This window comes from Cydia strobilella, chromosome 27, assembly GCF_947568885.1.
Source record: "Cydia strobilella chromosome 27, ilCydStro3.1, whole genome shotgun sequence".
NCBI classification, from domain to species: domain Eukaryota; kingdom Metazoa; phylum Arthropoda; class Insecta; order Lepidoptera; family Tortricidae; genus Cydia; species Cydia strobilella.
The window spans coordinates 5,222,330-5,247,835 of NC_086067.1; the positions used below are offsets into that span (position 1 = coordinate 5,222,330).

General features: G+C 37.4%; 1 protein-coding gene across 3 annotated transcripts in view; it reads right to left on the reverse strand.

The window, feature by feature from the left end:
• The window catches only part of LOC134753492 (hornerin-like), an 88,748-nt gene that overhangs the window by 36,076 nt on the left and 27,166 nt on the right, over nt 1-25,506 (reverse strand). For 2 of the 3 annotated variants that reach the window (XM_063689369.1, XM_063689366.1), the window contains exon 2: nt 22,631-24,218. In XM_063689369.1, the coding sequence (XP_063545439.1) occupies nt 22,631-24,199 (1,569 nt within the window). In that variant the 5' untranslated portion in view covers nt 24,200-24,218. The remainder of the gene's footprint in view (nt 1-22,630; nt 24,219-25,506) is intronic. The other variant, XM_063689368.1, reaches the window with a different exon arrangement.

Consider the following 25,506-nt stretch of genomic DNA (forward strand, 5'->3'; position numbering starts at 1 on the left):
ACTGATATGCGTAAAAATTGTTAAATAACAAACGAAACCGTCAACGCCATTTATACGACAGTAGGCCAAAGCTAGTAGCGCCCTCTGATCGAGAGTCAAATTTTCTTGATTTTCGAGGCACGTTTTTTCCTTAGACTGTATCCATCTATTACGGAGTTATATCTATCTTTGCTCAAAGCAATTCTGTTTATATTTGTAGCATATTTGTGTTACAAGTAATACCTATTGGGACTTCATTAAGGCCCCGTGGGTTCAGGTTCATCTCTCACTCTCACAGAGCATAAGCGTAAGCGATCAGCGAGATAGATGTCCGTTCGATCAAAAATAAAATTGTACATTTTTAGAAACAAATTAAATGATTGGTTTGTGCAAAAAAATGTTACAATTTCTAAAGGTGCGTTTTAGACCTATGTTCGTGATGTTTTTCTATCGAACGAAAGTCAAGAAATCAGGTTTCATATCCATGAAGCTACTAGAGAAAGGCCTAAAATTGCTAATAAAACTTTTGGCAACCGTACTGCGATCTAAATAAGTTTTTGCCAAAAACTTCATCTTTGGTACAAGCTTTTATCGCTAACTGTACTTTTCTTACCACAGGTAACTAATACTCAGCGAGACAATTCTAAAAACCCCAACCACAATTACTTTGCGTTGTTTTATCACAGTTGGGCTTGGGTAATACTAGTTATACCAGGGTAAACTTGAGTTTAATTAACCTTCTAACATTACCCGTAACATATCCTTATTGTAATTCACCAAAATCCTGATAGGCAGGGGCGTAGCTAAAGGATATATGGCGCCCGGGGCAGTCACCAAATTTGCGCCCCCTGACGACTGACAAAAGTTTCCCTGCTGCTGACTTTTTTGCCCATTTTGGCGCCCCCCTTTGGATGGCGCCCGGGGCACTTGGCCCCCCTTGGCTTCCCTCTTGCCCCCCCTAGTTACGCCACTGCTGATAGGTACACATTATTTGCGTGTGTTCCTTGATATCAAAAATTTTCCGTGCACTTTAAATTTTATTACTGTCACTAACATAGTTTTTTTTAAGTTTTATTGTAAGTACTAACATTTTATGAGCCATGAGCTCGAAATAAACGATAATTTAATTTAATTTAATTAATTTAATTTAATTTAAATTATTTATCAACCCAAACATCATAAATCCTCCATGAGTTCCATGACGCGTCCAAAAACCGCAAATTACAATGTTTTGTTATAACTTTATTATCTGTGACAATGTTATTGCAATTATAATATCAAAACAGATTTTATAATTACATTCAAATTTCGAACAACTCTGATAAACAAAGTAATTCGATTTGACCTCTATTCTAGTTGCGCTGACGTTTTATTCGAAATTGTCATTTGCAAACAATTTTGACAAAAATCGCACGATATGCCAGTTAGGACTAGTTTGTCTTTAAATTAAACCTAATGACTATAGTTGGTCAAGCAAATCTTGTCAGTAAACTGAAAAAACTACACTCATCCCCTTCGTCTGGGCGCCAGCACCAGTGCAAGACAAAGACAGTATGACTCTCTCCGTCTACGTCCGAAATGAGACAGTCCCTTTACAAAGTATAATATGACCATTTTAATACATTTTTGACATTCGGGATCACGACCCAAAAAACCCAGTATTTACAGCTTGCAAAATTATTTTGCAATTTTTGCCTTAGGGACAATTTTTACAAAATATCGCCCTAGGGCGCAAGATGTTTTTTTGACAGCTATTGTTGTCAAAAGAAATGATATAAAGGTCAAATTGCGATGTATTGTCAGGGCGAAGGGTCACGGATGAGGATGACACACGCTTCTTTTACAGTACACTCGCGTACAAAAGTGATCATCAGTTTTTGGGTTATTTCTACTCAGAATTACGAGGACTATCGATTTAAAAAGAAAAAAAATAGTCCCCAAAAAATGTCAATTTTGTAACGCATTTTCACATATATTTTGTATGGACCGTTACAAAACTGACACCCAAAATTTGTATGAAAAACTGGGGATACTTTTTTCTTTGTCTCCTAAATAACCCAAAAGTTGATCGTTTTCATCAACGTTTTACTAGTTTTATTTTGTATAAACAGGTATGTGCGCGAGTGTATCAGCGCGTGCGCAACGATGAGTGATGAATGCTGAACCATCGTTTGTGCAACGGTTCGATTCCCGGTAGGTACACATCAAACAATGTCGAAAATATATTATCATTTTTATCATCATGTATGGGCTTTTTCACTGCATTGTCGATTTTTTTTTGAAGTAAAACTTCTTTAGGCGCGACTAGAGGGTACCGTAAAATGGGGTGAGTAGATTTCGCGGGGGGAGTTGGGTTATGAATCAGGTGAGAAGGTTTGAAAGGGGGGTGAGATGGGTTTTTAGGTCTACTGCTACAAAAATAATGTTTTCCAATTTAAAATGGAGCTATAAGTAGTAATACTCATAATAATAAAAAAATCGATCCAACAATCTTCCAAAATCACCTTTGTATGAAAACCCATCTCACCCCAATTACGAGGAACTACGGGGTGAGGGTTTTTCCTGTTTATCGTCAAAGTTATGAAATAGAACTATCCAAAATAAAATAAAAACTAAAATACAAGCGTCCGGAACACTTATTATATACACCATTCAGTTTGCATATGTAAAAATAAAATATTATCGAGGTTTGAATGTCAGTTTTGCTCCTACTCACCCCATTTTACGGTAACTCAGATTTTTTTTCTGGCTGACACACGTCAAAATGCCAACATAGCGATAAACGTCATCGTCAAAGAAGTTTTACTTCAATTGCGCGTAATGATTACACGTACACACACTTTTTTTTCACATTTTTGGATACAATTTGGTTAGTACCTATAGATATATAGTAGTAGATAGATTTATGTATTCTGTACAATATTTTTTATGATATAGGAGGCAAACGAGCAGACGAATAGCCCGATGGGAAGCGATTACCGTCGCCCATGGACACTAGCAACACCAGAGTGTAAGTGCGTTGCCGGAATTTTAATTAAAAAAAATCAAGGAGTTACGAAAAAGTATTTTCGTAACATAATGGAAAATCAACGCAGGCACAGCCATCTCGCTCTCGCTTACGCTCAGTGACAGTGAGAGAAGAACCTGAATTTACGGGGCCTAGCTTACGCTGCGTCTTACGTAAGCGAACAACTCGCGAACGCGAAGCGACGCGGCGGCGCGGCGCGGCGCGGCGGGCCCACGGCGTTCGCGTTCGCAACGAGATCGCCCACGTAGGACACTCCTTTAGGTATCAAAGGATTGATTCACCACGCGCCGCATCGCTTCGCTTCGCGTTCGCGTGTTGTTCGCCTACGTAGTACGCTGCGTTAGGGTTATGTATCGCATTATAAGTGGAGATCACAGATTGCCGGCTTACCTCATCGGGACAGGCATTTCCAAACGAGGTACCTAACTAAAAGCGATCTTCGATAACTTATCAAAGATCAAAGTTTAAACACAACAACGGCATAAACAATGCAAATGGCCGGATAAATCAGACAGACAGACAGACATGGCCGATTCGGGACAAAAGTCACAGTAGTAAGTACAGACTTTAAAGGTTAAACGGGGGCTAAAGAGCCACAGTAAACTTAAAACCGGATCCCTTTGTTTGACATAATTATTGAAAGTCATGATGTAATGATTGTTAGAATATCATTAGTCATAATTCTGAAACCGTTAACTTATCAGGATTTTCGTAAGGTTAATCTTATCCTATATGTTAGGTTAGGCTAGGTTTGTTTTATGGCAATCGTGAAAAGTTACGCGGTTCTGAGAAAAACCTATTTAAAACCCAAAATTTAAACATAAATTATGACTAGCGAAAATGCGGACAAACAATACATTATGACTTAAAACTTTATCCATCGGAAACAATAGAGACCCCCTTAAAACACAACACCAAATAGAATATGCCTAATTCTTCCATCACACGCTTTTAATAGAAATATTAATTATGTGAACACGTTTGTTATGTGTTTTACTTTTAAGTTAATTATTACCAGTGTTTACTATTTTAGTATTTAGCATTTATTTATTTGCATAATCATGTATAGGTACATTACATTACATATATATATTTTGTCAATAGTTATATGTAAAATAATGAAAATGAAAATGAAAAATAATGAAAACGACACATCATACCAATATTTAGTTATATTTATATAGGTACTTAAATTGTGTAGACATTTAATAAAAATCGTAAATAAAACTGAAAACCGGAGAATAGATAAAAATCTTGCAATATTAAGTTATTAACCAAAACCGTTTTTTTTCTATTTTTTATTGCCAAACCTTCTTACAGTTAGTTTCGATTTCTATGAAATAGAATGAATAAATGAATGTATAAATTAATTAAAACTTAAATAACATAATAATTATAAACTGATAATATATATCAAACTAAAACTACCATTAAAATAAACTAACTAAAACTAAAAAAACCTAACTTGAAAATAAATACTAAAAAGTTTCACTAAACCGGGACCGGGCAGGGTTCCCAACTATACCTAAAACCTAACACAGAATACCTAAAACCTACAGTTTCCAAATAGTTGGAAAAGTTTTCAGAAACTTCAGGAAAACATGTGAACAATACTAATATTATTAATTAATTTAGTACTTAACATAGTTTTTAGGTTTTTTTTTATACTAACACCGTTATGGATCAATGCAGGTAAACGATTTTTATTTATTTTTTAATTAATACAAAAATATTATGGTTTCTGAAATTTTTCGTAATTTTTTTTTGGAATTTTGGAATGTTTTCGACGATTCATCAGTTATACTAAATACCGTCGCCTTCAGAAAAATATCCAAGATGGCCGACATCTGATGCAATAGCATTTGAAATTAATGATCTCAGGTTTGATTTAAAAATGTGACGTCTGATAAGAGACTGATTTATTTACGTGTTGATGTTTTAAAATATGATTTAAAATGCTTTGGTAAAGGTAAAGGTCACTTGTAATGGAGTATAGTTATAGTTAAGAAGTGTCATCGACTGAATAGGTATAATATTTGCTTTGATTGTGGTGTACGGAACTTGTCAAATATATGACAGTTGGCAGCTGTCAAATAATATGAGGATTGAGGTTGTTCCATGGAAGCAAACATTTTTCTCACGCCGTGCGTTTTCGTCACCACGCACTTCGTCTATATAGTCAAAACTTTTTTTCACATCACCAATTCGAAAAAGGGGTTTTTCTTCCCTGCTAGGAGGGATCAAAGTTGCACTTTTCTTCCCTGCTAGGAGGGATCAAAGTAACATTTTTCTGTTCTAGGAAGGACACTATTTAAAAAAAATGCACATTATTTTTTTTAGCTTAAATAATATTTTTAAACATCATAATTACCTCATAGGTGATGTGAAAAGCAGTATGTGTCACATGGTAGCAAAATTATTTCCATGTTGGGCGTAACACACTTGAATCCCTCACTACGCTCAGGATTCTATCGGGATCCTATTATAGAATCCTTCACTTTGTTTAGGATTCAATATACGCCCTCGCCGTAAATATGTCATTTTGCTCCCTTGTAACACGATCTACTATAGTATAATAATACCATAAAGAGATTATCTCAATGTATATAAAGTGGAGTTCATTAGAAATGACAAATAATATAAACAAACCTTCATTTATTCGTAATCTCGCACTTTTTGTGGATAACCATGATTTTTATCAACTTAAATATTTCACGTATATCAATTACTATTTAAAATATTATGTTAGTTAAATATTTCAAAGAAAACAAACATCGTATAACATTTAGGTTATACGTCAAATGCTAACAAAATCTGTCATATTTCTATTTTTATTAAACTCCACTTTAGCTGTCGGCATTAGTTTGTGACAACGCAATCTTGATCATATCATATCATATCATATCATATCATATCATATCATATCATATCATATCATATCATATCATATCATATCATATCATATCATATCATATCATATCATTTATTCAATGCGACCATGGTATTTTACAAAGATGTTAAAGTGTGTGTGTGTGATATAGATGTGTTAGTGATATAAAGGCAGTAAATGAACGAATGAGTGAATGTGATTGAAGTACACGAATGTTATCTCGAAGAATCTTTCTGGTCAATCTTGCAGTTGACTAGATAGACCATAATCTGTTTATTTGTTTATTTATTTTACACACAAAATATTCAAATACAAAAATTACATTTTAATGACAGATTTTGAACATAATAGAAAAAGAAATAAAAAAATACATATAAATACTGTTTCATACAAATAAAAATCCTGCGTGCGTCGCAGCAAAACAAAAAGGTTCTGGCCGAGTATTACACTTCACCCATTAGGAAAAGCACTGATATTCTGCCAGGAGTCCAGGACCCGATCACGTCAACAAAAAACAGTGGACAATATGAAATACTCGAAAGTTAGTACTTACCTAATTATTAATAAATAACTAGTGACATAATTTAAACTATAGTGACATTTAAATGTTTGCACATAGTTGTGACATAGAAGTGTCAGTGTGGTTAGCATGTAAGTAGTGTCAAAGATAGATATAACTCCGTAATAGATGGATACAGTCTAAGGAAAAAACGTGCCTCGAAAATCAAGAAAATTTGATTATCGTTCAGAGGGCGCTACTAGCTTTGGCCTACTGTCGTATAGATGGCGTTGACGGTTTCGTTTGTTATTTAACAATTTTAACGCATATTAGTAAAAGAACATGGGTCAAAATCATAAAAATAATTAATGCAAATAAAAAAAATCATTTATCCATATTTAAATACATTTTATCGTATTTTTATAAATATTTATTTTTAGTTTTAAAGTGTTAGATGGCAGTGAATTTACTGGGGTTACAAAATTTACTATGACAGTACCGCTCTAGTATAAGTTACTCTATGATAGTGTCAAATGTGATTTAGATAACATCTTTATTTTTAAGCAGGATTACTAAGACTAAATTCGTTAATCAGCAATAAAATAACACTAATTTCAACTCTGGTCTGGACTCCATCCCAGGCAGCAAAATGACGTCAAATGACGTCAGCGACGACGTAATGACGTAATAATGCCGTCGTTATGACGTCGCTGACGTCATTTTACGTCATTTTGCTACCTGGGATACCTGTAAACTTATAAACGTCAACACGTACTCTTTCTTATACTGAAAATCAGTGTCTCTGTCACAATTATTGCCAAAAATATCGTTTGTTTTTATGACACAGTTTTAACAATGTCGCAACCGTACACAAGTGTTAGCAGAGCAAATACATCGAAATGCGCTTAAAAATTGGTGCGATTTTTAATTACGTAAAACCAATGAGGCGAATATGGTCAATAGATGTGAAATATTGACTCACTGGTGTGATCATCATCGATTAAGGGGTCTTAGGATCAAATTATATGTAATTTCAAAGTAAAACTATGAGGAAAGTGGACTAATCCGTACAAGTTCTAGTTTCTTTTTTTTGCTGGAAGGTCTGATGAAAATATGATTTAAAAGAGTATCTATTATAACATTTTAGCGCAGTTTTTTTCCGTAATACGTATGGGTCACGAACTTTTTTTAAATGCGATTTTCTTGTCAAAAACAGGTGAAGCTGTATATAAAGGGGCCCACTGATTATCAGTCCGCCGGACGATATCAGCCTGTCAGTTAGAACAAAAATTTGACAGTTCCGAACAACTGACAGGCTGATATCGTCCGACGGACTGATAATCAGTAAGCCCCTTTATTACTCAGTCGTGTCAAAAAGCGACGTTGCTATATCGTGCCCCTATCACGCTAATTTGTGATATTTTCTATAAAAAGGAACCTTATTGTCGATGGCGCTTACGCCATTATATAAACGATGCTCCGATATAAATACAATGCCGCGCGACGCTGCGCGGCGTAAGCGCCATCTACAATAAGGTCGCTTTTCATAAAAAATGCCCCTTTTGTTCATTCATTTCAGTTCAGTGGTCGGATTACAAATATTATGTAACTTGCTCTTCAGTCATGTGCAACTTGTCAATTTTTTCTGTTAATTTGATAAGTGTTTCCACATAAGCTATTGTTATTAATTGTACATAATAACCACTGTGACAGCCGTGCGAACTCAGTTAACTTTGTAGATCCGTTGTGACACTGTTTGATCTTTGGTTATCTTATCTTATATTTCGTTCGCGTTAAGATTGCAGTAAAATCATCATTGTCCGCCGGCCGGCCGCTCCTTCCAAAAAAACCTCTTTTAGGTACTCCAAAAGGTCCCCAAAAGGGCATCTTAACTCACCATGAAATGTTCTATACATTCAGTGCAATTTTCAAACTTCTATTTATAGTTTCAATTGGATATACTTAGTTCGTTATAAGTAATCAAAATTAATAAAAAAAAAAGTGTGTGCGTGTAAACTTTACGCGCGGTTGAAGTAAAACTTCTTTGACGTTTATCGCTATGTTGGCACTTTGACGTGTGTCCTACTCTTCGTGTGTCACTATTGAGCGTTACTTCCGTCAGAAAAAAATCCGAGTTACCGTCTAGTCGTATCTCAGTCGTATTATAAGTAGAATATTATACCGATTATGCCCAAGCGGATCAAAAATATTTTCAAAACCTCCTGTATACAGAACCCGCAAAAAACCGGAAATAACCAGGACAATTACATTTTAATATATAACGGTTGAAAAAATGATAAAAACAATGGACAATGGACAATGATTCTCACGAAGAAAAACCAACATTATTAGTCTGACATCTTTTTACTAAGAAGCTTCCACGGATCTGGTCCGATCTAGGGCCACTTGTAAGACCTAAGGGCTTACCACGAACCACGTTCGACGTGTTGCCTCTTTGTCGCACTTGTAAATTCGTACGTAAGTGTGACAGGGAGGTAACACGTCGAACGTGGTTCGCGGTAGGCCCTCTGGGCCACCTGGGGGCTGCAGTGACAATTAGTTATAGAAAACGCCAACAAAATTTAAGTCTCATACTAATCTAGCCGCCGCTATTTAATTTTCAATTTCATTTATTTAAGGATCAACTGAGATCATTTATACAATTATATAATAGGTACCTACGTACCTATGTTATGAAAGTGAAGGAAGCGAAAGAGGTATGTCAGGATCGTAGCAAGTGGAAATCCGTGGTCTCTGCCTACCCCTCAGGGAAAGAGGCGTGATTATATGTATGTATAAAAATCGTTTTGGAGACAACTAATGTTTAAAAATATATATCTAATGACACCTAACACCATAAAGTTAAGTCCAAAAAATAATTCATCCCCGCTTTACGTGTAAGAGTAATACGAGCAAGAATTACGTGTAAGAGTTACGTGTGATAGTATGATGACCCAAAAAATTTTTTTAGTATCTTTACCACCTTTTCGGAGTGATTAATTTTTAGCAGCTTTCTAGCACTAACGATCAGTGAATAAAACCTCGGATGGACAGACAGATGGACATGGAGAAACTACGAGGGTTCCTGGTTGACTACAGAACCCTATAAACAATCCTGCTGCAGTCATGTGTGTTTTATTGAAGTAAAACTTCTTTAGGCGCGACTAGAGGGTAACTGAGTTTTTTTCTGACGGAAGTAACGCTCAGTAGTGACACACACACAATAGGACACACCTCAAAGTGCAAACATAGCCATAAACGTCAAAGAAATTTTACTTCAATCGCGCAAGATTATACGCAAACACTTTTTTTTCAATTATCTTGTTGGTATGCATCCGGGTTCCCGTTTTGGACTGCGTCAATTAAAGACGAACAGGACATAGTTATCAAGTATTTAAAGTATTTATGTGTTCAAAAAGCAATTAACGTTGTATATAGTGGCAGATAAAATGAATGAGTGTGTTACACGCGATAAGGAAAAGTGAATGAATATAGCTGATAAATATATTTATAGCTATCTTCATATAAAATGGTGTAATGGCAGCGAGATTTTGAAATTGGTGTTCTTTTTTCGAACCTACCGATAACATGTTGAACCGCCCACTGCAGCAAGATGGACCAAATATATAGTTTCTTCAATTTTTTTTTAGGTTATATCGCGTCACAATCAAATCATACTCATTCATTCAATACTGTTTTTGCGATTCTGATGATGATCAGAATGGAACTCTTCAATGACACATAGTTCACGTTTGGCGATTTGTTCTCTTCCTTATGGAACCAGACCCAAACTTGGACCCGGACTTGGACCCGGACCCGGGTCTGAACATGGACCTCAACTCGGACCCGGTCCCGGACCGAACTCTGACCCAAACTTGGACCCGGACAGCCGGACACGAACCCAGACCCGGACCCGGAAATGCTACTAGAAAAGTGGGGTGGGTTTTAAACTGCGATTCTCACAGAACAGAACTGCTATCAGAAAAGTAGGTTAGGTTAGGTTAGAGCTGTGACCCTTACAGAAACGAAATGCTATCATAAAAGTAGGTTAGGTTAGGTTAGAACTGCGACCCCCAAGGCGGTTTTTTTTTTCTTAAAAATTATTATATTATAATAATATGTATATCATATTGAAGTAGACGATAATCATACAGGATGTCCTTAGCCGTTGGACAAACCTACGTAGGGTTACTTCTCAGCATAGAGTAACCAAAGATAGTTATAACTCCGTAATAGATGGATACAGTCTAAGGAAAAAACGTGCCTCGAAAAATCACGAAAATTTGATTCTCGATCAGATGGCGCCACTACCTTTGGCCTACTCTCGTATAGAGAGCGTTGACGGTTTCGTTAGTTATTTATAATTTTAACGCATATCAGTGAAAGAACATGGGTCAAAATCTTATAAAAATAATTAATGCAAATAAAAAAATCATTTATCCATATTTAAATACATTTTAACGTATTTTTACAAATCTTCATTTTTAGTTTTAAAGTGTGTCGACAGATGGCAGTGAATTTACTGGGGTTACAAAATTTACTATGACAGTACCGCTCTAGGCTCTAGTATAAGTTACTCCATAGAGTAACGAGTAGAGTACGATAAAATGTATTTAAATATGGATAAATGGTTTAGGTTTAAAGATATTTATTCTCATAAAAGACATACAAGTCACTTACACGAGAACAGAGTTATAAGTAAAAGTTATCCTATGATGATTTCCTAAATGATTTTTTTTATTTGCATTAACAATTTTTATGATTTTGAACCATGTTCTTTCACTGATATGCGTTTAAATTGTTAAATAACAAATAAAACCGTCAACGCCATCTATACGACAGTAGGCCAAAGCTAGTAGCGCCCTCTGAACGAGAATCAAATTTTCTTGATTTTTAAGGCACGTTTTTTCCTTAGACTGTATCCATCTATTACGGAGTTATATCTATCTTTGCTTCTCAGGAATGCTCTAACGCTACTATTTTTTAATTAGAACAAGATATAAAAATAAATGTTCAAACAAAAGTTATTTCCAATTATCGACTGTATTAATCATTGGCAGTGTTTTTGACAATTTGTTTGAAAATGTGCGGCAATGATGACATTTGTCAAAAGTCAAAATCTTATTAGTGTCATTAAAAAAGATAATCAAAAAGGTTGAAGAATGAATAATCGTCTTCCGGTTCGAGCGCCATCTTGATAGTTAGCATCGTGATTAATTACTTTGTTTTTTGCTCATTAATATTGTTTAAAATGTAATATCGATAGCTTATTATACAGTAAACTAATGTGGTAGTGTGCAGTGAATGGAGAATTAATTTTGAAGCGCGTTTAACCACCATCTTGGAGTCAACGGCCGGTAGTCCACGTGCTTCTTGTAAAGTCTAGCTATCGATTTACAAGAGCTAACGAATCACCGTACACTGTCTTGTACAACCGTACAATTTTTGTAGTTTTTAAACCTCTTAATACCTTGATACTGGCGAAATAGTCCCACTGGGCTGAAGCCATAATTTTAAAAGAAGAAGAAGAAGGTTGAAGAAGGTTTCACACTATATATGACCTCAGGAGCTACTAACACATACGGGCTGAAAGTAAAAAATCGTAATTTGGTAATTTCTTCGTAACCGCTACACCGGTTGTTATGATACTTTGTGGTTCTAAATATCCTAATCCATATGTACTTTTCGGCTTTGTGGCTTTTTTGGCTTTGTTTGTTCGGCTTTGGCTAGGGACACCCTGTATAACTCTGCTTGCACCGTATGACATATAACTTTTATGAAACTACTACTGTATCCCTTTGGTATTTAGCTTCATGTGACAAGTCCATTTTGTAAGAGGTCAGGGGTCGCTGTCGCAACCCGTATTACTAAAAGGACGCGAGGATAGTCGGCAGATAAGGTTTGCAACCTCTGAACGTGTGTATGTATACATCATGGGACCCCCAGTAAGTAGGCACGACTTAAGCCAAGTATTTGTGACGAAAATATAAGTTAACTTAGTTCCTCAACCAAGCTCGGCCGAATTGCACCTTCCCATACAAACGTAGTTCCGCTCTCATTTTAAAACTACGTGTTGGATTGTAATGAAACTTTGCATATACAATGACATGAGGTATATCTAGGTCTGAAATTAGTTTATTTAGCTCCAGTTTATAAAACAAACGAAATAGAGCAAAAACAAGTTTTTTATGAAAAACTTAATTTCGCTGTATTTTTTTAACTATGGTATCTGAAGTTACATAAACCAATTATAGACATAGATATACCTTATCCTATTGTAATTACAAAATTTTAGAGTAATCTAGCTAGTCGTTTTAAAAGAGAGCGGAACTACGTTTGTATGGAGGACAAAGCTTGCCGGAGACCCTTAATGTTCAGGGTGGCCTAGAAATAAGTTAAAAAAATAACCGGATAAGTGCGAGTCGGATTCACCCACCGAGGGTTCCGTCCAAATTTAATTTATTTTTATTTTTTATTTTTGACAAACCAATTTTCAGATTTCTTCCTGTACCTACTTGGGAAGTGTAAGACGATAATACTTTGTAAATTTCATAGTCCTAGGTCAACGGGAAATACCCTATAAAATTATTAGGAATATTTTTCTTACTTCCACGTACGTATTTCATAAAATCTCATTAAAAATAAAAACTACAATAATTTAACTAAAACATTAACTAAAATATTAAAAAAATCTTTTACTTTTTCCTAATCAGATCACGCTACCGAATATGCCTTTAAACGGATCCATACAATTTTTGTTTATTGTATACTAACGAGGCAGAATGATAGGTCACTTGATAAGACACGACACTTTCTTTAACACTATATTAGAAGGCAAGATAGAAGCGAGAAGAGGCCGCGGAAAACCACGAGCAAGCTACACACAACAACTGAAAGCGAAAGCAAATGTCGTGTCTTACAGGGACCTAAAGAACCTGGCCGAGGACCGAGAAAACTGGCGCATACTCCACCGACAAGAGCCATGCTCTTAAATTATGATGATGATGATGTATACTAACGACCCGCCCCGGCTTCGCACGGGTGCAATGCTGATGTATTATACATATAAACCTTCCTCTTGAATCACTCTATCTATTAACAAAAACCGCATCAAAATCCGTTGCGTAGTTTTAAAGATTTAAGCATACAAAGTGACATACAGCAGGAAGCGACTTTGTTTTATACTATGTTATGATTTGGATAATGCGGACAATTTCTTATAAAAACATTCAATCAGACCAATATTATCTACGCAATATATTACATTTAAATTTATCTAATAATGTTATAAAAATGTTTCTTCTAACGGTACAATAAACGTCAAAAACTTTACGTCCACGCCAACATATTGCAAATTCACAGCGTCATGGCCCACTGTCGTTTACATGCAGATGTTAACATTGCAACCGACGGATGTAATTCTCTAAACATGTTGCCTCGACTGCGATACTGCCGGCCTAGCCAATGACAATCGGTATCGCTTCGACAACGAAACTCTTTGTGTTTCTCTATCACTCTTCCATATTAGTGCGACAGTGACAGTTGCGTTTCGATCGCTACGGAGCGTAAGCGATTGGCATGTTGGCTACGCGGCCTGGGGGCCTAGCCAGGGCGGACACGTTATACATCAAAAATCACTTGCATTTCTACGTCTGTACACGCGTCGTGCGTCATAGTGTGAGTAAGTTGCTTAAAAATAGTACTGAGCGGCCGGCAAACGGCCGTCAATCTGGTGTCGCGGGGCGAGGTAATTCGAATCGGGGCGGGGCGGTGCGTGGCCGTTCTGTATGATAATACTATTACTTATTCTGTCCCGTAGGGTCCCGTTTTTACCCTTTGGGTACGGAACCCTACAAATGGATATATATTGAAATTTTTTTTTTTTTAATTTTTTTTTATTTTTGAACGCCATATGACTTTCTTTTTTACTATTGGACATTTCGTACCGTTAGTATTGACAACCAAATTAGCTTGAACCCTAAATGGCTTAACAAATAAAGTCTGTGAACTGTACCTACCTACATTAGGTACCTACTGTAACCCGCCCCGGGTTTCTCTAGACGCAAAGATGCCCATCACGTTGCCGCCTTTGCATTAGGGAAAACCATTACTTTCACAATAGTTATTTGTGCAACAAGAGAGGAAAGTTGGTTTTTCTTGCGAGTGTTTATTTTGAGTCCCGAGAAAGCGAAAGATTCTAAGGTAGAATTTTGAGCGTAGCGAGGGACTCAAAAACACGAGATGTAAAATAACTTTGCTCTCGTGTTGCACACATAATTTTTCACCTCAGTAGTGAGAACATATTAAAGGTTAAAATGTATTTCGAATTACACATAATAAACAGAAAAAAAAAGTATTATAATATGTACGACACGATAAGATACGATACGATACGACCGGACCGGACCGGACCGGACCGGACCGTACCGTACCGTACCGTACCGTAAAAAAAATGTAATAAAAATATGAAGTTCATGGCCTTCACTAAATTAAAAAGCTACATTGTTTCACTCCCTGGAGTGAGGAAAGTCGTACTTTCCTCACTCCAGGGAGTGACGAAAGTAGGCTTGTTCGAGCTGCTGAGGTGAAATATAAAATACCTAATCAACAACAAAATGGTTTGCATCAAGCGAGATGCTTAGTAAGTGTTAAGAATGTCACAACAGAATGAATGACAAGCATATGCCAACATGACTTGGGACTTACATGTTTACTAACTTCTACATAATTTATTATTTACTTAGCGAAATAGCAGAGTAACATATCTAGTATTTAAAGTAAATTACGTAATGTACGTTTCTCGCAGGAACTCGCCGCTGCCCCGCGCCGCGCCCTTTCACTGCTCAATGCGCTCCTGGCATCGACGCCTGAGTGCGACCTATTTGCGTGGCGATGGACGGCAGTGTATAATGAATGCCTGAGATTCTGTGAGGCGATGGATGCTAGGTGCTCAACTGTTCCAACATAATTTGTCTGTCTGTCTATTCTAATGTTATGTGATATTATTGTTGTTATAATTGTTGCTGTTTTATGTATTATTATTGCTGTTAGTTTTAAGTTTCGTGACGCATTGGTTCAACTGTAATGTCATGTAAACATTCTTATCAATAAAATAAATAAATAAATAAATTATATTTATAATGAAGTAATCAAATATTTATTTGTGAAAACATTTTACAACATTCAATACTTAAAAATAACCACAATTATACTTAACTAATATTAAACCTAAACTAACCCTTAAAAACTAGTCGAACAACTCACCCCGCATCGCTCCCGACGCAAAGGTGCCCATCACGCTTGCTGCGTTTCCGCGTTGAACCGCGATGGACAACCTCTGCGCCAGGAACGACCCGGAGCGGGGGTCGAGACCCCTCTCCCGCAGGCGACGTCCCAGTTCCCCGAGAAAAGTTTTCGCCTCCGCGCACCAGCACGCAGACGTCTCCACAGCAAGGGGAACGAACAAGTAGTTTGTTAGCCCCCAGTACTTGTCCTGGTACTTGTGTTGTTAGGGACTGCCGCCGTCATTTATAATTAATAATTTAAGCAAAAAATATGTGCGAGGAATTGAAACCTCGTAATTATATCTTTAAAGACAATTTTCGCAGTTACATTCTACAAGTAACCTCATTTTCCTAGCTACCTAGTAGGGTGGACCGAGGCGAAAGGGATCACAGAGCGGATCGCATTACGATGAAAATCCGTTGATATTTTCAAATATTGCATTGATATGAGCACACTAAAATTGCACCGTACGTCTCTCCTCTTAGCCTGCGACGCTAGTTATAAGAAATATTTTAAATATCAATATATTTTTTAGTGTTCATGTTCCGCGTGAAGCGCTGGTGGCCTAGCGGTAAGAGCGTGCGACTTTCAACCCGGAGGTCGCGGGTTCAAACCCCGGCTCGTACCAATGAGTTTTTCGGAACTTATGTACGAAATATCATTTGATATTAATTATACCAGTCGCTTTTCGGTGAAGGAAAACATCGTGAGGAAACCGGACTAATCCTAACAAAGGCCTAGTTTCCCCCTCTGGGTTGGAAGGTCAGATGGCAATCGCTTTCGTAAAAACTAGTGCCTACGTCAATTCTTAGGATTAGTTGTCAAGCGGACCCCAGGCTCCCATGAGCCGTGGCAAAATGCCGGGATAACGCGAGGAAGATGATGAGTGTTCCTGTTCCGTGCAAAACTTTGTTTTGACAAACTGAACACTTATGGGATCAGTTCGGTCTTGCAAATTAGTTAAATGCGTTTTTCTCAGATACCGTTTTAGGTAGATACTTAACCTAAAATTTGAAACAGTTATAGCAATTACCACCACATACTCGTATATCTCTGATCCGATTAGTAAATCGCATCAGTCTACTACCTATATTATTTGCTGCCAAGTATATCAAGGGCTGTTATTGAAACTTAACGTATTGGTCAAAACCACGAAAAAAAATCGCAGTATGATACTAGCTATCATTTATTTTGTCTGAGATGCTGACAGTCATTTTTAGGGTTCCGTAACCAAAGGGTAAAAACGGGACCCTATTACCAAAGATAGATATAACTTATAACTCCGTAATAGATGGATACAGTCTAAGGAAAAAACGTGCCTCGAAAATAAAAATAAAATGATTCTCGTTCAGAGGGCGCTACTAGCTTTGGCCTACTGTCGTATAGATGGCGTTGACGGTTTCGCTTGTTATTTAACAATTTTAACGCATATCAGTGAAAGAACATGGGTCAAAATCATAAAAATAATTAATGCAAATAAAAAAAATCATTTATCTATATTTAAATACATTCTATCGTATTTTTATAAATCTTCATTTTTAGTTTTAAAGTGTGTCGACAGATGGCAGTGAATTTACTGGGGTTACAAAATTTACTATGACAGTACCGCTCTAGTATAAGTTACTCTATGGCAAGGGGAACGAACAAGTAGTTTGTTAGCCCCGAGTACTTGTCCCTCCTTAGGGACTGCCGCCGTCATTTATAATTAATAATTTAAGCAAAAAATATGTGCGAGGAATTGAAACCTCGTAATTATGTCTTTAAAGACAATTTTCGCAGTTACATTCTACAAGTAACCTCATTTTCCTAGCTACCTAGTAGGGTGGACCGAGGCGAAAGGGATCACAGAGCGAATCGCATTACGATGAAAATCCGTTGATATTTTCAAATATTGCATTACGTCTCTCCTCTTAGCCTGCGACGCCAGTTATAAGAAATATTTTAAATATCAACAAAGATAGATATAACTCCGTAATAGATGGATACAGTCTAAGGAAAAAACGTGCCTCGAAAATCACGAAAATTTGATTCTCGATCAGAGGGCGCCACTAGTTTTGGCCTACACTCGTATAGAGGGCGTTGACGGTTTCGTTTGTTATTTATAATTTTAACGCATATCAGTGAAAGAACATGGGTCAAAATCATAAAAATAATTAATGCAAATAAAAAAAATCATTTATCCATATTTAAATACATTTTATCGTATTTTTATAAATATTAATTTTTAGTTTTAAAGTGTGTCGACAGATGGCAGTGAATTTACAATATTTAAATCATAGAACAAACGTGATTTTTTTTGCTGTTTTTTTCCGTAATGGTACGGAACCCTTCGTGCACGAGTATTTTCGTAGTAAGTAATAATTTTGAAGTATACCTATATAATAATAAGTAATGCACCACGCAGAAACAGAGGGATGATAAAGCACCATATACTAGTAAAATATATAAATAAGCTTTTATGTATGACTCAGTTACATATCAATTAAATCTAACTACCGTCATTATATGTATAGTACTCGTAATTTAGACGTAAAAGGATGCGCCTATGATGTCACGGCGCCTGCGGGCCCATTTTAGACTCTGGTCAAGGCATACTGGTACAGTTACTATTGTATGGGATCGTCTTTAAAGGAATCCTGGGTTCAATTTGCCGAAGTTATGAGAAAATTTGATCTTAGTCAACTACATAAATTTACAAAATTGTCAAAAAATTAAAAACTCGTTTTTGAAAAACTTGTTTATGTGATTTTTCTTAGCGACAATATTGCTGGACAGTGACAGGACAGCGGATGTCATTCCAGATCTAGAGCAGAGCCCAACTGGGGAAGTACCTCCACCTTACAGAAAACCGCAGCCAAATAACACTAGACCCTACTCATAGTGTTGTGTTCCTGCCGGTAAGTAAGGTTGCCAGAGCTCAACGAGGGAGAGGAGTGTTAGGGTCGGCAACGCGCGTGTAATATCTCTGGTGTTGCAGGCGTCCATTGGCTACGGTAACTGCTTACCATCAGGCGGGCCGTATGCTTGATTGCCACCGACGTGGTATAAAAAAAAATATTTCTGGGAAAATGTCAAAATTACTGTTTACTTTTAATTTTTTTTCCTTTTTCTAAAATTTTAATACTCTTTATTTACATACACGATATATACAGTGGTACTACGTAAACGAAATTAATAACTAGCTTAAATCTAAAATAGGCCCTTGAGGCATTGTACCAAGGATGCTGGCGGCATTTCCTCGCTGTATTGCAATGCAGCTGATACGTTGTGCGAGGAAGCCGCCAGCTCTTCGGTCACCAGTTACGTCAACCAGAGGCTTCGCGATTTCTGCAATTTTTTTAAATTATAAGTACCGTAAAATGGGGTGAGTAGGGTTCACGGGGAGAGTTGGGTTATGAATGGGGAGAGAAGGGATGAAACGGTTTGAATTATTTTATCTAATACATATTTGAAAGCAAATTAGGAGTAATTGTAGTAATAAGAATGATCTCTGTCAAAAGTTAAGAAGCTTAGTAAAACATCATGACAAAAATTTTGTAATCAGATTATTCAAGTAACCTGATCAATATCAATTCAGTAAAATCCATCATTTGTCAATCTGATGACGATTTAACCATTTCACGAGATCCGATAATAATGACTTATCATTTTACGATTGACATGTCACTGACGCAACCCTAGTCACCGTTTGACATTAAAAAATGACAAAAAGGTGGTGATTGACTTAAAATTGATGTCGAAATGACATCAGTGGAGTGTCAGATTTGTAATATCTTTTATAAATAGCGCCGCAAGGAGCCTTGGCTTTTCTTTTTCTTGCTAATCGATAAACAATTAGAACTTAGTCGCTGTTTAATTTAGTTGTATCTGATCGAAATTAAACTATCGTGAGACACAAGTATTTCAAAATATTTATATCAGTACGGTTTCACTCACTATTATTTTTAGTCGCTTTTGGCGACATGTTTCGGATTCATCGGGAATCATCCTCAGGCACGAGTGTACGTACAGCCGCCGCGGACACTCGTGCCTGAGAAAGGATTCCCGATGAACCCGAAACATGTCGCCAAAAGCAACTAAAAATAATAGTAAGTAAAACCGTACTGATCTAACTATTTTAGTTGTATCTGGTTTTATTTCCGGTATATATATGTGGTATTTTCTATAAAAAGGGACCTTATTGTCGATGGCTCTTACGCCATTATTAACGATGCTGCGATATAAATACAATGCTGCGCGACGCTGTGCGGCGTAAGCGCCATCGACAATAATCATAGAAAATGCCCCACCCGACAAAAGATATTTAGACAAAAGAGCTGACAGCTTCCTCGCCCAACGAATAAGCATTGCGATTCAGCGAGGAAATGCTGCCGGCATCTTCGGCACTATGCCTCAGAGGCCTTCTTAGATTTTTAGTTTTTAATTAGGTTTATAGTTTTATAACAAAATATTACTGTTTGTTAGTTTTAAATATATTTATACATTTAATAACAAGTAAAAGAAAAAAATATGATGAAAAATATATATTTTTAATGGGTTTATTATGATTCCGTACCAAAAGGGTAAAAACGGGACCGTATTACTAAGACTCCACTGTCCGTTTGTCCGTCTGTCTGTCACCAGGTACCGTAATAGTAGACAGTTGAAATTTTCACAGATGATGCATTTCTGTTGCCGCTATAACAATACGGAACCCTCGGTGGGCGAGCCCGACTCGCACTTGACATATGCATATGGTTATTTTTTATATACGTCGCACTCTTGCCTGGTATTATGAGTTTTTTACCACCTAACCCCCAAACATTAATTAAACACGTAACTAAGTTAATTAAATACTTAGCCTTAACATATATTATTATGTTAAAAGTCAATAGTTTAATGAGTTAAATAAATAAAATGATAATCTCGCTGATTGAACCGAATGACCTTTCGGACAAAATTACCGAACATCAATACATTCTAAGGCTAAATGTCATAATCAGATGATTAAAGGTCGCCATTTTGAATTCTTGTGTGTCATTTTAGCATTATAAAAAAATCTGATTTTAATCTCTAGCTTAAAACAAAGTCTCCCGCTGCGTCTGTATGTCTGTATGTTCGCGGTAAACTCAAAAACTACTGAACGAATTTTCATGCGGATTTCACCTTACAATAGTGATATTTGAGGAAGGTTTAGATTGTGTAAATTATCTACCCGTGCGAAGCTAATAGTTGCTAGGGTTGCTAGTTTCAAAATGCCATTATAGTATTTTTCAAACTGGAAGGGTACGCTGCTGCTGATAGATGTCAATATAGTCATTTCAATACAATTTTGCGACATTTGACATTTTTGACCTGTCAGCGTACTCTTCCAGTTTGAAATAGTTATTTACGATACAAGTGCGGAAAAGAGGAAATTCGAAACGAGTGGCGATCAATTAAAACACGACCGCATGAAGTGTTTTAAATCGACACGAGTATTCGCACGTGTATCGTACAACGTTTTACAGTACATATGGCCCTTTAAACATTCGACATATGCACGAAAAGTGCTCTTTTACGCACTAGTGCGAGAAAGTAGCACCATGTGTACTGTAAAATACTTTAACCAATGGAGTCCCAGGGTTCTAAATTTGCCAGCCAGAAAACGATCTTAAGGTTCTAAATTTATAATTTTATTGTATTTTGGCTGTTACTTTGGACGCAACAGATTAATTGAATGTCATGGGGATTAGTCAAACAAAAGCAATAGTTATTTACGATACAAGTGCGGAAAAGAGGAAATTCGAAACGAGTGGCGATAAATTAAAACACGACCGCAGGGAGTGTTTTAAATCGACACGAGTTGCGAATTTCCTATTCGCACGTGTATCGTACAACGTTTTACAGTACATATGGCCCTTTAAACTTTCGACATATGCACGAAAAGTGCTCTTTTACGCACTAGTAACCAATGGAGTCCCAGGGTTCTAAATTTGCCAGCCAGAAAACGATCTTAAGGTTCTAAATTTATAATTGTATTTTGGCTGTTACTTCGGACGCAACAGATTAATTGAATGTCGTGGGGATTAGTCAAACAAAAGCAAAATATTTTCACTACAATAGAATTTTTTTTAGTCCATAAAATAACGTTAGTAGTAGTAGTAGTAGTAAACACTTTATTGCACAAAACAAGTACATAACACAGAGAGAATACAGTAAATGTGTACAAAGGCGAACTTATCCCCTTAAGGGATCTCTTCCAGCTAACCTTTAAGTAAGTTTGTTTTAGATATATGTAAACAAGTTAGTATTAGAGGCTATAAAAACCGTGGAAAATACTGTTGGCTTCATTCTTGTAAACATGTTTTTAACTTTATATCACAGCTTTGTCATTGAGACCGGATGTTCATAACAATTTTGACATTGGATGTCATGTGTGATCTTCCTCAAAAACCAGTAACCAAAGTGACATTTAGAAACCGGATTACTAGATCTTGATCTAATGTTTGTCTATAAATATTATGTATTCTAATTATTTTTTGAAATGAAATGAAATGTGTTAAATTAAATGTACCAATTAAAATGTGTTAAATGTGTAACAGTTAAATTGAATATGTACCTATTGAATATGTACCTGATGACATGTAACTTGGCGTTATGAATAAACTATCTGTATCTGTATTAGATATTTTTTGAGAAATAGGCAAACTTTAACAAATTTGAATGAAAATGTACAGTACAAATGTAGTCCCCATTTTCCTCTCTGGATATTGAAAAGGTGATTTCGCGCGAGTTCTCCACTTTCGTCTTAATACTGCGGGGCTAGTTTTAGACTAAGTGCCGTAATCTTTTTTTTAAATACCTAACTACTATACTAACTAGTAGCTAGAGCTGTAAGGATAGCGATAGTGATTGTATGTTCGCGATATTCCGCACGAATCTTGATTAGGTGGCAAGCCGTATTCTACTGTGTATAAAAAAATCTTACCTTAGTTTTAGCCTGAAGCACGCTGGCGCCATTGGTGTTCACAACTCCATTGTTGCACTGCGCCTTGTGGACGCACACATATCCCTGACCGGCGCAGGTTTGCTGCAACTCGCTACCGCTATGCGCGTGGCTTTGCACATTCCCAGTACCCTGGAAAGCTTCGTCGATGTTCGACTGGGTCTGCTGTTGTTGTTCGAAGTCAAATTCACTTGTCTTCTGAGTATTCTGGATTAGATTCACGTTAGATCCAGCGGTGGAGGCGGTGAAGGGGCTGGGGGAGGAGCCCGTGTAGCCGCGGTTGCCCTGGCCTTGACCGAAGCCTTGGCCTTGGAATGAGGATTGGCTCGATTGGCTGCTGAATGCACTCTGGCCGCTGCCTCCGTTGAAACCTTGACCGAATCCTTGGGCTCCTTGCCCAGCGTTTCCGCTAGCGCCACTCTGTCCTGAGCTAGCGCCGAAACCTTGTCCGGCTGCTCCTTGTCCACTACCAGCGCCAAAACTTCCGCTTGCACCGAATCCAGCTCCGCTTCCTCTAGATCCAGTTCCAAATGCGCTCTGGCCGCTTGAGCTTGATCCGAATGAACTTTGACTGCCTTGGGCTCCGAATTGACTGCCCTGAGCGCCAAACTGTCCGGCACCTTGGCTGCCTTGTCCAGTAGCACCGAACGCACCAGCGCCCTGTCCAGCTGATCCAGCCGAGAATCCAGCCTGGAAGCCAGATCCAGCCGCATTCTTGTTGTACTGACCGTTCAAGAACGGATTACTCTTAAGATCGATTTCACCTCCGTTGCTGCTGAACGTTGAGCTGGAAGACTCGAAAGAAGACGATTGGAATCCTGATCCAGCAGGCTTAGCGCCGCCTTGCGCGGACGCTCCGAAACCGGCGGCGGAGCCGGCGAGTTTCGAGAATTCTCCATTCAGGAAGGGATTTGCGTTCAGATCAAAACTGACACCGCCGCCTAGTCCAGCACCTCCGGCGCCACCGGCACTTCCAACACCTCCAGCGCCTCCAGCGTTACCACTGCTGGTGAACGAAGAGCTAGACTGGCTGAATTTCTCAAAGCTTCCGCCACCACCAGCGGCACCGTTCTTGAAAGGCGAGTTCTGGTTCATCCACCAGAACGGTCCGTCTTTAGGAATACCGCCTTCGAACACATTTCCTAAGCTCCCAGCAGCATGGAAAGTGAATTCGTTTCCTGTGTCGGACGCGGCTGCCTCTTTGAAAGCATCGATGTTGCCGAATCGTTCGATAACGCGTCCGTCCTTTACTTTAAGTCCGGCGCAGCCCTTGTCGGAAGAGCAGCTTTCGAATGAGGACTGGGAATGCACTTCAGCACCAGGCAATGCCTGTATAGCTGCTAGCACCTCATTGGGGCTTTTGAATTTCAAATTGACTCCTCCTTTGCATGTGGTGCATCGTTCTTCTCTGACTTGCGGTGAGGACTCTTCCGCCTCTACGACGGGTTCGCTCTTTTGAGGCAGCTCTTTGACTTGTTCGATATTTTCTGGATGCGCTTGAGTGGCCAGAAGGAGGCACAATGCCACCACTGTTCGTAGCAGTGGCTTCATGGTTCTGTAACAATAGAAAGTGAAGATAAGTGGAAATACACACAGACTAAAAAAATATATAATTAATTAATTTCAACTATTGTGAGTCACTGACTCTATTTTAATATATATATAAAACCTGATGTTGAATGCCCGGTGTATTCAAAACCTGTAGAGTTTTGATTTAGAGCCTAACCGTTATATCATAATGGTTCTCTAAACTGATTATATGTAATGTAAAATTAGCATTGAAATTAATTAGATATATAAGTAAATAAAAATATGATCTCATGCTTAACACTAGACAAAAATAACAGGTGTGTCTATTCATTAGTAACCTCTAGAATATTTCATTTGACAATAATCCTGACTAATCTGACTCATGTTTGACCCTACTTATCTGACCCGGTGACAACTTCGAAGATGTGAGCAGTTTATTATACAAAAAACTAGTTCTACAATAATAATAAGCCCACTCAAATATATTTCATATTGTCGCTTGGCAACAAAGCTCAATGAATAGCAAATATTTGTGTCGTTTTCAAGCAAAAGGTACCACATTGTTGCTTGCTATAAGGACGCTCTGCCAGGTTTTTCGTATAAAGATACAAGCAATTTTCGTGCTTATGGTAAGCGACAATGTGGTTCTTCTACTTAGTATAATATTCGCACAGTCGCCATCAGATTTTTTTTTATACTACCTCGGTGGCAAACAAGCATACGGCCCGCCTGATGTATATATTGGGGCGGCCAAGGTGTTCCCTTATTATCAATACGTTAAAAGTGGATGTTCAGATGTTTATGAGCATCTTGGTCGCTCTGATACAATTGATAGTGACTGCACAATGCTTCTTTTATATATATTTATTTTATTTGCTGTTTAGGTAGAAAATCCAATTTATTGCAAACTAACTTTGAAATGCTTGCATCTCATTGTCGATTAAGATTATGGATGTAAGTAAAGGGAGGTAGATATGGCACCAGGCGCTCGATCGTGAGCCATCAAATATAGGTTCCGGAACCTATATTGAGTAAGTCGTACGGCTGAAGCCAATGTGTCATCATTGTCACAATCATCTACTAAATATTGCCTGCATTTTAGTTTTGTCAACTATGAACATCACGCCGATCACGCGTCTATTATTAATAAAAGGTAATTGATTAAGACACAATATATTACATACATTCATTGACAAATTTAGGCACGCAAAAAAACATTACTGGTCCTATAATCCAGTAATTAAACCTTTTTTTGCTTTCCTCTAACTTTGTCCATGAGTATATATTCCGTTATTCACAAATTTTAGCATATTTCTGTTAAATTTTAT